Here is a 13982-nt window from a genome sequence, read left to right as displayed (position 1 = left end):
CACTTCCAACCCTCAAACCTGGACCAAAGAACACATTCTCCTCAAGTTTCTGTGATGGAAAGATCTGGAATCTGCAGGGAGCCACAAACTTCCATCCACCCAGCTTTCCCCCAGGTCTCCAGATAGAAATGGTACCTCACTTGTGTGGGTAGGCCTAGTGCCTGCTACAGGAAACATTTGACCACCAAAAATTGGCCCTTTTTTCCGATTGTGTGTAGCACTGCATTTTGGACACTAGCTCAGCTGGCACCTTGGGAAACCTACCAAGCCTGTACATTTTCAAAAACTAGACACCTAGAGGTATGCAGAGTAGGCTGACTTGCGTGGGTCTCACCAGGTTTTTTGACCCAGAATCCACTGAAAAAGCAGATTTTCGTCACATTTCTGTGATGGAATCTGCAGAGAGCCACAAACTTCCATCCACCCTGCATTCCCCCAAGTCTCCCAATAAAAAAGGTACCTCACTTGTGTGGGTCGGCCTTATGCCCCCCACAGGAAACAGCCCAAAGCGAAACATGGATGAATCACATTTTTCCAACGAAAACTGACCCTTTTTTCCTGTGTGGGTAGCTGTAGGTTTTGGACCCTGCCTCAGCCGGGACCTTGGAAAACCTAGCCAACCTGTACATTATTGAAAACTAGACACCTAAGGATATCCACGGTGGGCTGCCTTGTGTGGCTGTCACCAGGTTTTCTGACTGAGAATCCATTGCAAACCTCAAACTTTGACTAAAAAACACATTTCCTCACATTGCTGTGATGGAAAGTTCAGAAATCTACAGGAAGTCACAAACTTCCATCCACCTGCCATTACCCCAAGTCCACTGATAACAATGGTACCTCACTTGTGTGAGTAGGCTTGGTGCCCATGACAGAAACAGATTGAACCAAGGTCAATGGGAGTCCCTAGCGAGGCCTCCCATTGATCTTGGTTTGAACTTTCTCAGCCACACAAGTGGGGAAGCATTTTTATCTGCACAAGTGTGGTAATTTAGAGTGGTAGGAATTTTGTGGATTCCTGCAGATTCCAGAAGTTTCCATCACATAAATGGAAGGAACATGTGTGATTTCAGTCAGAGTTTGAGGTTAGTTGAGCATAGTGGGTAAAAAACCCTTGTGGGATTCACGCAAGACACACCGCCCGGACTCACTTTGTTGTCTAGTTTTCACAAATGTCTGTGGTTTGTAGGGTTGCAAAGGTGCCGCCACAGCAAGGCCCAAATACCGCACCTACTCCTTTTGCGTATCCCTCAACATAGCAATTTATGCACCCCTGGGCTCCCCTGGTTGTCTAGTTTTGAAAAATGTGCATGTCTGCCTAGGTGCCGGCTGAGCTAGGGCCCAAAATCCACAGTTACCCATATTGGGGGGAAAAAAATAAGGAGTTCTTAGTAAGGATCATTTTACCGCCATAGATATAAATGTGGTACTATTTTTTTTTCTTTTCATTAATCCACCAGTTACACTCGTTGGTTTTGCACCTCCAGAAATGCTAGCTTCAAAGCACAAATACTTATCAAAGTATCTGAATATTAAAACCAAGACTTACGAAGGTGAGCCATAGAGCCATGCCAAGGCACCAACCTATTTATGGTCCATTCACACGCCCATTCATGCTCCACACATCAGACTTTCATACCACCAACCATTGTCCCAGTCCAACAGACCAGTGCAGTCACAACAGCATACCGCCACCATGCAAGGATCCATCACATTCATCCGTCACAGGACAGAATGCCGTAGAATGGAATCAGTTTGAATAGATTTTACCATGTGTGTTTTAGGAGTTTGAAAAGATCTGTGGATTTGAAGTCAGTGAGGCTGTTATAGGTGCAGGGTGTGTGCATTTTGGGATGTTGAGGGATGAGGCCGCCGGCTGCGTTCTTAAAGGCTGTTGTGCTGCGTTCTGTATGTTGTTGAGTCATCTGCTTAGTTGAATGAGGGAGTAATTCTGGATTGGGGTGAGTGTGGCACCAATAGGTCTGAATCTGTAGGTAAAGATGAAGTGATGGCATGTGTATGGCATGTGTATCTGTACTACCTTTGCTATCTGCCTTCTACCTGTTGTGCAGCCATTTTAGCTATAGTTTTACACACCTTATTTTAGCAAACTAGACCTGCCGCTGTGCACTTTAACCTAGACATATTTTATTCAGCTTCATTTTTATTATTTTAACAATAGCCACATTTGCGGTCTTGTTTTATTTTCTCTATCTAGCTGTTCTTTGCCTAGGCCAGAACTGCGTTCTTAAACAAGACATTTCTCTCACTCTGTGCTTTTCTCAAGACTGCAGTAAAGATAGGCTGCAGGCAAAAGTGGTACGCTTTGTCTCTAATGATCACAGAAACATACACACTCTTACGTGGGGATCCTTTCTTGGAACATCAGCTGCTTTATTATAAAAGCAATACTTTGACCCATGTACATTAGAGGGAGATTCCAGCCAGATGACCAAAACTGTATGCTGATTGCTGAGTGCTTCGCTGCAGCTGCTTATGTAGACTACAGGCCTCTTGCTCAGGTATGAGAGATGATGTCTTCCCAGGGGAACCTGAAGGGCAGAGATAGAGCTTAACATGCCATGCTCCAACATTGCCTAGGTAGGAGCTATTCTCAACGACCTTAATGACAATATGGTAGCGTTATTTTTATGTTTCACTCTCCTTGTCACAAATTTAATCCTGTCATGCTTCCTCATCCTAGTTATTGCAATCCATGCCTTATCTAAGATGCAGTTACTTCAATAAAACCTTACTGAACTATACTCTGTATCTGATTGTCCTTGCATATGTGAGATTAATGTAACTGAGAGAAACGGATGAGATCTGAGTGACCACGATTTCCCTGAGGAGTCAATTGTGTCATGCACTCAGTTGCCCAATCATCTCTACTCTTAAGTGGAGATGAGGCACTGCTAGTTAGCCGGAACAAAACCCGGATTAGGCCAACTGGTGTCACCTGTAGTGGGATCATACTCAGTCCCCCACAGCACAAGTGATTCTGCCGCCCAAATCCAGTAGTCTCATTAGGATAATGAGAGCCTACACGGCATGGCACCGCCAACATTTGGTCAGGCACTAATTTTCGAGTCCTCCTGAGTATCTCTGTCTCACTACGTTTAAAGACACCTCAGTACTATATACGGAGACGTCCTTGGTATTAAGGATTTTTCCTTCTCAGCTAAGTAGGGAGTACATAACTAATGCTGTAAGGTTGTTCAAGCTTGAACTCTAAAAGGATAATCCCCATTTGGTATGCTTATCTCTGAACAAAATTTACCATTCATCATGGCAAACCCGCAACAGGCAGCAATTGCAGTCAATATGCGACCACCCCTTACCGCACATTTATTGGCACATGGCCCACCGGCCCGGGGGGGGGGGGGTCCAGTTACATTTGTTGTTGAGGCTCATCCAGCCTATAAAACAGAAATGTTCTATTCTTGAGTCACATTTGCAGCAGCTGATGAGAACACACATATATTTCACCACTATACACCTGCAAACATACTTGTGCAATATAGAGCATATGCATATCTAGAAATACCTCTATCTTATCAAGAGCATAATAATTGGCTTGATGGTGCCCTACCACATACAACTCTTAGGTTAGGTCCTCTAAGTAATGATTGTCCTACCTGGCCTTTATTGGCCACATATACTCCTCACCCTGCTGCAGCAACCTTGACTGTAGCTGAAGTCCGTCGCTTATATGCTGAGCTTACGGCAATATACAGACTATTAGTACAGTTTGTAATGTAAACATTAAATACAAACCCAGCACGTGCTGCCCAGGCGCAACCACACGCAGTAACGCCAGGCATTAATCCTGCGACTGTACATTTGAGCATAGGTAAAGTACCCGCCAAACGAGAAGAGATTCCATTTTGGTTAGCTCTAAAAATAAATGCACTGGAGGCAGTATTTCCCCATATTGGGCCTCAGGATAAGCATAGAATATAAACTATGTGCTTGCCGTTTAGGATGGTCCCCACAGTAGATAACTGTAATATTTGGGGCCCGTTATTTGCCACACTCTATACTATCGCACACAGTACACCGACACTTGCCAATCTGCCTAAAGTGTTAAAACAAATTCAAAATGAATACGGGGCTGCCCCGGCCTTGGACTTGGGGATGCAACTTATGGGCAATTTTGCCACTGTATCTTCAATTATATTAAGTAACCTTAGAGGGGAAGCGGTTGAACTAGAAGTGCGCATGCATCTCCGGGATGTTTCTCCATAGGATCAAGAATGTGAGCTGCCAAAGATTATAACAGAGACCTACTCTAGTATTAGTCTAGATAGTCTGGGGCCAAACCCACAAAACCACCGTTTCAGGGTAAATCTAATAATGATTCTACCATGCAAGCTCCTGAGGGTTCTAAGAAACACCGGGACAAAAAAACAAGAAACACCTAAAAATGAAAGGGGAGAATCTCCGCATACAGAGACCCCACAAAATAGATATAATCTCAGAAATAGACATAATATAAAAATGCCTGACAATTATCAATAAACTGATACACGCCAATCTCGTTCCTTTCAGGAGTCACCGGAAAAACGCAGTGAGAGAGGTGGGCAGAGCGAAGAACAGAGTACGTGAAACCGAGACAGGAATCACAACACTCAACAGAAGTTTCAGTTAAAAAAAGAAGAGAAACTTCCCCAACAAAAACACCAATTAAAAAAGAAAAAAGTGGTAGCAGTTGTGATTCATCATGCCACTCAAGAAGAGGGCTCTATTGAAGAACAAGAAGTGGGCACTAGCTCTGCTAGACAGCACAGCAGAGGTCACAATAGTTCACCGGAATCTTCAAGAGCATCTGGAGGTGAAAGCAACTGATGACTTCTTACAAGTTGAAACTGCAGACATGCATGTCTCCATGCCTGATAGGGTGTACAATATAACGTTACAGTTAGAAGGAGACATTGAATGCACAATTGACGCAATCTTTTGAGACCCCGTCGTAAATATATATGATATTCTACTGGCTGAAAGGGATTGGCCACCTGAATTTGTCTGTACTTGCCCATATGGGGAAGATAATATCAAACCTTCTTTCTGGCCCCTTTGTTCCCAATGAACTCGCAGAATCCTACGCCATTGATTGGGCATTGGCGCAGGCACCCGCGATATGTCGCAACCACGTAGGGTGGGATAAAGATTCCCCCATCATGTAAATCCAATAAAAAATCAACCTCAACCCCAGTATCCAATAAAACATGATGCTAAAGCACCCGTAAAGGAAATCTTGACACAACTGAAGCACCAGGGCATAATCAAACCCTGTGTCTCCTTTATTCCCTGTAGTTAAACTGGACCTAGTCTTAGATTACAGACATTTAAACAGTCATACACGTACATACGCTATGAAAAACTCTCACAGCACTTATGAACAACATAGTGCACAAAAAATACAAAACAACACTGGATATTTCCAATGGTTTCTTCTGCCAAAAGATAGCGCCTGAGAGTAGAAACCTCACAAGTTTCAGCACACTAGGCTCCCAGTAGAAATTGTCGTTTACCACAGGGGTATAGGAACATTCCAGAACTGTTAGCAGCTTGTGTGACTTCAATATTGCACGACATTGACCCTGAAGCATTGCCCTATGTAGATGATCTCTATCTTACGGATGATGAATTACTGCAACACCTAAGACAGGTAGCTCGCATTGTTGTAGGATTTGCCGAATTCAGCGGTAAATTCAACTTCAAAAATAGCCTTCCTTAGCGTCCTGTTTTTGGGATTTGAGCTATCAAATCAAAGAAAGAGACTAGTGCCACAATTCTTGGAAAAATTGACACAGCTACATCTTCCAAATACCATTAAAAAAAACTCCAATCCTTATTGGGTTTCCTACATTTTGGCAGAACTTACATTACAGATTATGCATCATGCATAAAACCTTTATATGACTGAATACGTCCCGACTTTTCCAGTAAATGTTGGACAGTCAAACACATGCATTCTCAGAGCTTTGCAAACAGAAATGCTTGCAGCACAACACTTCACACAATGGACAAAAAAAAACCATCTGGTCACCAGAGTAATTGCTGGTGCCATTGGTTTCACCTATGTAACCTTCAATGAGGGTGAGACAGTCCTGATTGCATACAAATCGCATTTGTATTCAGCAGCAGAACAATGCTTTGCACCCACTGAGAAAATTCTCACTGCTGTTCAGATGGCCGTCATTAAAGAAAGACCCCTGGCCCAGGGGAAACGCAATATTGTCATATCGCCAATTCCAGTCCTTGAGGCTGTTACCAAAGCTATCGTTCCAAACAAAAAAAGCATTACATCCACGTTGTGTTCAGTGGGCAACGTCTTTGACAGCCACTGATGTCGACTACATTTTTGACCCAATATTACAAACTCAAGAATTTTTGCAATATGAACTAGAATACCCAGTTCCGGCAAATACATTGCCTATTGATCAATATCAGAGTCCTGTACCCCGATGGCTCAGCACAACCTGCAATAGGCACAAAGCATCAACACTCTGCTGCTTGCACAGTCGTAAGTGGCTACATTGAGGGTAATAAATTCTATCCAGAGCTAAGGGGTCAGGGTGATTCTACCCTTGCCCCTCGTCTTATTTTTTAACATTATTTGTGGGACGCGGCTGAAGCCAAGTCCCAAGATGGCAGCCAACACTTCCTGGTTGAAGAGTTGGCAGCCAAACAGAGCTTTGCATGAACTTATTGTTCCCAAAGTTGTTACAGCCACAGATATACAAATTTGGATTTCCTTTAATTTCTCAACAACTACTGAACGGAGTTTCACCAAATAACAAAAAGCACAATCTGCATACCAAAACTACCTTTCTGCCTAATTTGGTGTAATTCCGTCCAGTGGTTCAGGCTGTGGTAGTGTTCAAAACTCCTGTGGGAATTAACATTGGAAACCCACATTTTGTTGACCCTCCTCCCCCCCCCCCAATCAACCACCCACCCCCACTTGACAGATCACCCCAAAACCTTCGGTGCGCAACAAGGATCAATGGAACACTTTTTTGGGGAACATTTTGTGAAGATTTGTCAAATGGTGCCAAAGATATAGGCAAGTCAAAAATGCTTTTTCTATGGAAACAAGGTCCTAACTATAACAACAATAGTTTTTTCTGCCGGCTTGCTGTAAGGACACGTTTTACTTTACACTTTTACATGTTATGCTCTTAAATAGGATTCCTCCTGCCTTATGGGAACTTCAGATGGACATCATAATGTTTCATGAAAGGGTTAAGGCCTGTGAAATGGGGATATTTTGTCAAGGCTGTTACCACTGAGTTGGAACACTCAGTTATTTGTCAGTCCTGGACATGGGCAGCAGTGCATACTTTTACGAAGTACTACTTGACTAATAGCTAGCTCCAACTGAAAGGTCTTTTCTCTCATTCAGTCCTGCACAGCTTTATGATGCATACTCTGTTAGATTGCAAATTCTTCTCTGCTATCCTACATCTCCTTTCTGTGCCTTGGTCTCTATTTTTAGCTGAAACGGTCCCAATTTAGAGTTCCGCACCCTTGTACCTCTGAATGGTTTTGTGCTCTGCATTCAAGGATGCTGACATAGCCAAGAAAGAAACTTGTCAGCATGCAGGGGTGGTCCTGATATTAGGCTCCGCTCTGTCACTTCTGGGGTGAAACAGTGTCACTGTGCGCCACGTGCCGGTGCTCAGGAGTACTCCTGGGAAAGCTTTTCATATCCAGAGTGGCGCATGGTGATATTCTAAAGGTGAGTAACCTTAGGTTAGAGAGTCCACCAGAAGAGCATTACTGAAGGTTAGTAACTTGTTCTTCACAAGCAGTAGGCATCTTCTCCTTGCAACTAATAGTTTTCCATATTGTTTAACTTGCTTTAATGGTCATTTTTTTGATATAACAGGTTAATATATATTTAGCCTCTTACTTGTTTTCCCTCTATTCCAAGGTAAAACCCACAGATGCAAGCTTTTTTTCAGTGAAATGCTTTGATGATACAGTTCACAGCTTTAAGGTCCCACTTAAGTCTCAGCAGACAAGACAGGTAATATTAATTTCTCAGCTTATGTTTTAAACATTCTGAACGATCTGCTTACGTCTTGGTTAGAAATATAATGAATTTATTAGTATAAATCCGCTTTGATTACCTTATGCTCTGTGCTTCATACATAGTTCATGAGCTTCCTGGTAGCATGCCAGCCTCTCCTACATTACATCAATTTGTTGCCATGTGTTGTTTTCCTCAAAACATTGGAGCTGTACATGTCCAGGTCATGTTACATGAGCCAGACTTATAATATTTCTACATACTTCTTAAAACGATTTGGTGAAGCAACATGTGTATGTGGTGCCGTTGTGTATATTAGTTGAACTGAATGGTACTACTTAGGATCCAAAAGTCAATATAGAGCCAGGGTCTCCCACCTTTTATGTATGAGAGCTACTTCTGCTCAGTGCAAATCATTGTGAGATACTGAAGATCAAGCCATGTTTGCAATGTTACTAGACACCACCACACTTAGTTTCATTGACTTTAAGCCTAATGTCCATAGCGTCAAAGACTATGGTTTGAACCAAATACTTTGACTAAGGGCACTATGACAAGGATACCATGTGTGTCACTGAGAGTGTGGCCTGTAGGGATGACTGAACATGTGGACATATGAATGGGATATATTGTATGGGTGACTGAGAGCCTGCATCCTTTGTACTAATGGCACCGGAATATGTGTTTTGCAGTTTGTGGCACTGTTACATCTATAACACAATCATACAACCATTTTTTTGGGGGGAGAAACTTAAAGTTCAGAAAAATGTTCTGCCAGAAATGTTCAAAATATGAAATAATTGTCTGCTCTTTAAATTTCTCCCACTTAAAAATGGCTGTAGTTTTCATTTATAAATATGACATGGTGTCTACCAACCACCAAGAGCAAGATGCCTGCTGTGTGTAAGTGCAACACTTTGAAATGTGTGTTATATGAATTCCATAAAACGCATAGAGACTTAATAAAACATGCTGGCTCTTTTATGATTACATTGCCTGTTGATTTGGCACCATCAGTTTTCACTAGGCATTCAACTTTACTAAGCTGACCTTTATATTTTACAATCACCTTTACATTACTAACCTGTTGGATAGTTAAGGACAAATTACTATACTAGTGCCCACTTAAGCCTTCGTTTAGCATGCACTACTAAACCAACATTTCCCTCCATGCTCCTAGTATGATTTTTGTTCTTGATTTTCAAAGTGTAAAATCTGCAGGCTACGATGTAATTTGCCCTCTACCAGGATTTAGTGATATTTGTGAAACTTCTGCTGCTTTATATTTGAGCCTATAGCTCTTAATCACCATTACAAAGATCATCTTTCAAAAGTTAATCTAGTTTATCTACAGCTTATAAATCGTTAATCATATTGATGAAACCTTACGTTCGGTGGCATGTGTAGCTGCAGATACACATGCTGTGTATTATCCTGCCATCTAGTGTTGGGCTCGGAGTGTTACAAGTTGTTTTTCTTCGAAGAAGTCTTTTCGAGTCACTAGACCGAGTGACTCCTCCCCTTCGGCTCCATTGCGCATGGGCGTCGACTCCATCTTAGATTGTTTTCTTTCCGCCATCGGGTTCGGACGTGTTCCTCTTCGCTCCGTATTTCGAATCGGGAAAGTTAGCTAAATTATCGAAAATTCTACAGTATTGTTATCGTTCGGTACCGGGTTAGTGTTAGTGTATCGGCACCGACATAAAGAGTGCTCCGGCGGCCCTTTGGGGCTTCTGTTCTTCACCGAGGCCTGGTCGGCTAGACCACACCCGTCGTCCCAGACTAATGGACCGGACCCCCTTCCCCTTCAGTCCTAAGTGTCATTCGAAGTATCCTTATACAGACCAGCACCTGGTTGTAATCTGTGTATATCACCGGAACAGAGGGAGGATACTTGCGAGGCTTGTCGAGCGTTTCGATCAATAAAGACCCTAAGAGATCGACGAGCAAGAAGATTGCAAATGGCGTCGACACCGAAAGAGCAACTCGACGTCGGAGAGGAGGAAAGCATTTCCATCCAGGGGACGGACTTGGACGATTCCGAAAGTGACCGAACCTCAACGGTGCATTGAACAGTGAGTAAACCTGCCCCATCCAAAACTCACACAAAGATATTTAAGGCCATGGGGACGCCACCGCCAACAGGCCATGGCTTAACCCTCTGAAAAGAAGGTGACCAAACATCGGCACCGAAAAAGGCCAGGGAATTGCCGAAGACTTCCGACTCCGGTCGAGATTCCGGCACCGAACGATCTCAACATCGAGAGTTCGACTCACCCAAAGTGAGAAAAATATCTTCGGAACCGAAAAAGACTATATCTGAAACCTCGGTACCGAAAAAAGCGGGTTCGGAGCCGCAAAGAAGCTCTTATACAGAAAAGCAAGGACTTTCCAGCCAAATGAAGGAAAGACATAGATTTGAGCAGGAATTAAGTATGGAAGAATCGGACCATACACAAAGGAGGTTACGTATCCAGAAAGAGACTGGAAAAATACAAACTTTACCTCCAATCAAAACTAAAAGAAAACTTGCATTTCAGGAGACAGAAATGCAGCCTAAGGCAAAGGTGGTTAGAGACAAATCCCCACCACCAAGGGTATCACCACAACCGTCCCCACCGCACTCACCACAACTGTCACCAGTGGGAACACCTCCAATGCAGTCACCCACACATGCAGGGATGACCCAGGATGATGCTGATGCATGGGACTTATATGATGCACCAGTATCGGATAACAGTCCGGATTGTTATCCAACAAAGCCGTCACCTCCAGAAGACAGTACTGCATATACGCAGGTACTATCCAGGGCAGCTACGTTCCACAACGTAGCAATGCACTCAGAGCCGGTAGAGGATGATTTCCTGTTTAACACCTTGGCATCCACCCACGCTTCCTATCAGAGTCTGCCAATGCTCCCGGGTATGCGCAAACACGCGAAACAGGTCTTCCAGGAGCCAGTTAAGGGAAGGGCTATCACGCCTAGGGTTGAGAAGAAATACAAACCTCCCCCAACAGATCCTGTGTTCATAACACAACAACTTACACCGGACTCAGTGGTTGTAGGAGCGGCAAGAAAGAGAGCAAACTCTCAATCATCAGGACAAAGAAAGCAGAAAGTTTGACGCAGCGGGCCAACGAGTGGCAGCACAAGCAGCCAATCAATGGCGGATTGCTAATTCGAAAGCCCTACTTGCTCGCTACGACAGGGCACACTGGGACGAGATGCAACATATCATACAGCACTTGCCCAAGGAACATTGGAAACATGCTCAGCAGGTTGTAGAAGAAGGACAAGCCATATCTAACAACCAGATAAGGTCCGCACTAGACTCGGCAGACACGGCAGCACGAACGGTCAACACGTCGGTAACCATTCGCAGGCATGCATGGTTAAGAAGTTCTGGATTCAAGCCAGAGATCCAACAAGCGGTGTTGAACATGCCATTTAATCAGAAACAGTTGTTTGGGCCGGAAGTTGACACAGCAATTGAGAAGTTAAAAAAAAGACACGGACACGGCCAAAGCCATGGGCGCGCTCTATTCCCCACAAGTCAGAGGCAACTTTTAGGAAACCACAATTCAGAGGAGGGTTTCGGCAGCAAACATCAGAGCCTTCCACCTCTCAAACCAGACCCACCTATCGGGCACAATATCAAAGGGGAGGGTTTCGTGGTTCCTATAGAGGACAATTCCTAAGAGAAAGGGGAATGTTCCAAGCAACAAAACCAAGCCAGACCAAACAGTGACTTCAATGTCACAAAACCACAACACTTATCACCAGTGGGGCGGAGGCTAACCGCATATTATCAAAACTGGACACATATTACCACAGACGCATGGGTCCTATCAATTATCCAACATGGTTATTGCATAGAGTTCACAAAATTCCCGCCAGATGTGCCACCAAGAACACACAATCTGACCAAACAACACTTAGACCTATTACAAATAGAGGTCCATGCACTACTACAAAAACAAGCAATAGAGCTAGTACCCAATCATCAGAAAGGAACAGGCGTCTACTCACTATATTTCCTAATCCCAAAAAAGGACAAAACGTTAAGACCTATCTTAGATCTCAGAACACTGAATCTCTTCATCAAATCAGACCACTTCCACATGGTAACACTTCAAGACGTGGTTCCCTTACTAAAAAAGGACGAATACATGTCAACATTGGATCTCAAGGATGCGTATTTCCACATACCCATCCATCCTTCTCACAGAAAATACTTAAGGTTTGTAATGCACAGAGTACACTATCAATTCAAAGTGCTACCGTTCGGGATAACAACGGCCCCAAGGGTATTCGCAAAATGCCTAGCAGTAATAGCCGCTCACATAAGGAGACAGCACATGCACGTATTCCCATATATAGACGTCTGGTTAATAAAAACCAACACTCAACAACAGTGTCTTCTTCACACGCAACACGTCATAGAAACTCTACACAAACTAGGGTTCTCTATAAATTACCAGAAATCACATCTGCAACCATCCCAAATACAACAATACTTGGGAGCAACACTCAACACACAAAGAGCAATTGCCACTCCAAGTCCACAAAGGGTCCAAGCGTTCCAAAAGCATACAGTCAAACCAACACTACCCAGTAAGGTTTGTAATGAAACTTCTAGGCATGATGTCTTCATGCATAGCCGTTGTCCCAAATGCAAGATTACACATGAGGCCCTTGCAACAGTGCCTAGCAAAACAATGGACACACAAGCACAGGGTCAACTTCAAGATCTAGTGTTGATAGATCGCCAAACACACTTCTCGCTTCAATGGTGGAACCCTATAAATTTAAACAGAGGGCGGCTATTCCAAGACCTAGTGCCTTAAGCTGTTATCACAACAGATGCTTCCATGATAGGGTGGGGAGCACACCTCAACAAGCACAGCATACAGGGTCTATGGGACAATCAGCAAAAACAACTTCACATAAATCATTTGGAATTGCTAGCGGTGTTTCTAGCATTAACAGCATTTCAACCACTGGTAGCCCACAAACACATCCTTGTAAAAACTGACAACATGACAACAATGTATTATCTCAACAAAGAAGGGGGGGACACTCATCACAACTGTGTCTCTTAGCACAAAAGATTTGGCATTGGGCAATTCACAATCACATTCACCGGATAGCACAATACATACCAGGCATTCAGAATCAGTTTGCCGACAATCTCAGTCGAGATCACCAGCAAACTCACAAATGGGAAATTCATCCCCAGATCCTACAGGAGCACTTCCTCTGCTGGGAAACACCAAACATAGACCTATTCGCAACAAAAGAAAATGCAAAATGCCAAAACTTTGCGTCCAGGTACCCACACCCTCAATCCAAGGGCAATGCACTATGGATTAGTTGGTCAGGGCTATTTGCTTGCGCTTTTCCCCCTCTCCCACTCCTTCCTAATCTGGTCAACAAACTAAGTCAAAACAAACTCAAACTAATACTCATAGCACCAACCTGGGCTCGCCAGCCGTGGTACACAACACTGTTGGACTTATCAGTAGTACCCCACATCAAATTACCAAACATACCAGATCTGTTAACACAACACAAACAACAGATCAGACACCCGAATCCAGCATCGCTCAATCTAGCAATCTGGCTCCTGAAGTTTTAGAATTCGGACATTTAAATCTTACACAAGTGTGCATGGAAGTCATTAAACAAGCGAGGAAACCAACAACAAGACATTGTTACGCAAACAAATGGAAAAGGTTTGTTTGCTACTGCCATACTAATCAGATTCAACCACTACATGCCTCCACAAAGGACATCATCTCTTCCATTAAAATACATCTCACTGCAATATCTGCCTATCTACAGATTACACATACAACATCGCTTTTTAGAATCCCAGTCAGTAAAGCATTTATGGAAGGACTAAAAAGAATCATACCCCCAAGGACACCACCAGTACCT

At 43.4% G+C, this 13982-nt stretch overlaps 1 protein-coding gene across 1 annotated transcript in view; it reads left to right on the top strand.

The window, feature by feature from the left end:
- The window catches only part of OSBPL1A (oxysterol binding protein like 1A), a 1294449-nt gene that overhangs the window by 259599 nt on the left and 1020868 nt on the right, over nucleotides 1-13982 (top strand). The window contains exon 12 of the mRNA XM_069220031.1: nucleotides 7943-8038. Within this exon, the coding sequence (XP_069076132.1) occupies nucleotides 7943-8038 (96 nt within the window). The remainder of the gene's footprint in view (nucleotides 1-7942; nucleotides 8039-13982) is intronic.

This window comes from Pleurodeles waltl, chromosome 2_2 (genome assembly GCF_031143425.1).
Source record: "Pleurodeles waltl isolate 20211129_DDA chromosome 2_2, aPleWal1.hap1.20221129, whole genome shotgun sequence".
In the NCBI taxonomy this organism is placed as follows: domain Eukaryota; kingdom Metazoa; phylum Chordata; class Amphibia; order Caudata; family Salamandridae; genus Pleurodeles; species Pleurodeles waltl.
The sequence above is the reverse complement of the archived record's forward strand: the minus strand, read 5'-3'. Positions and strand labels throughout refer to the sequence as shown.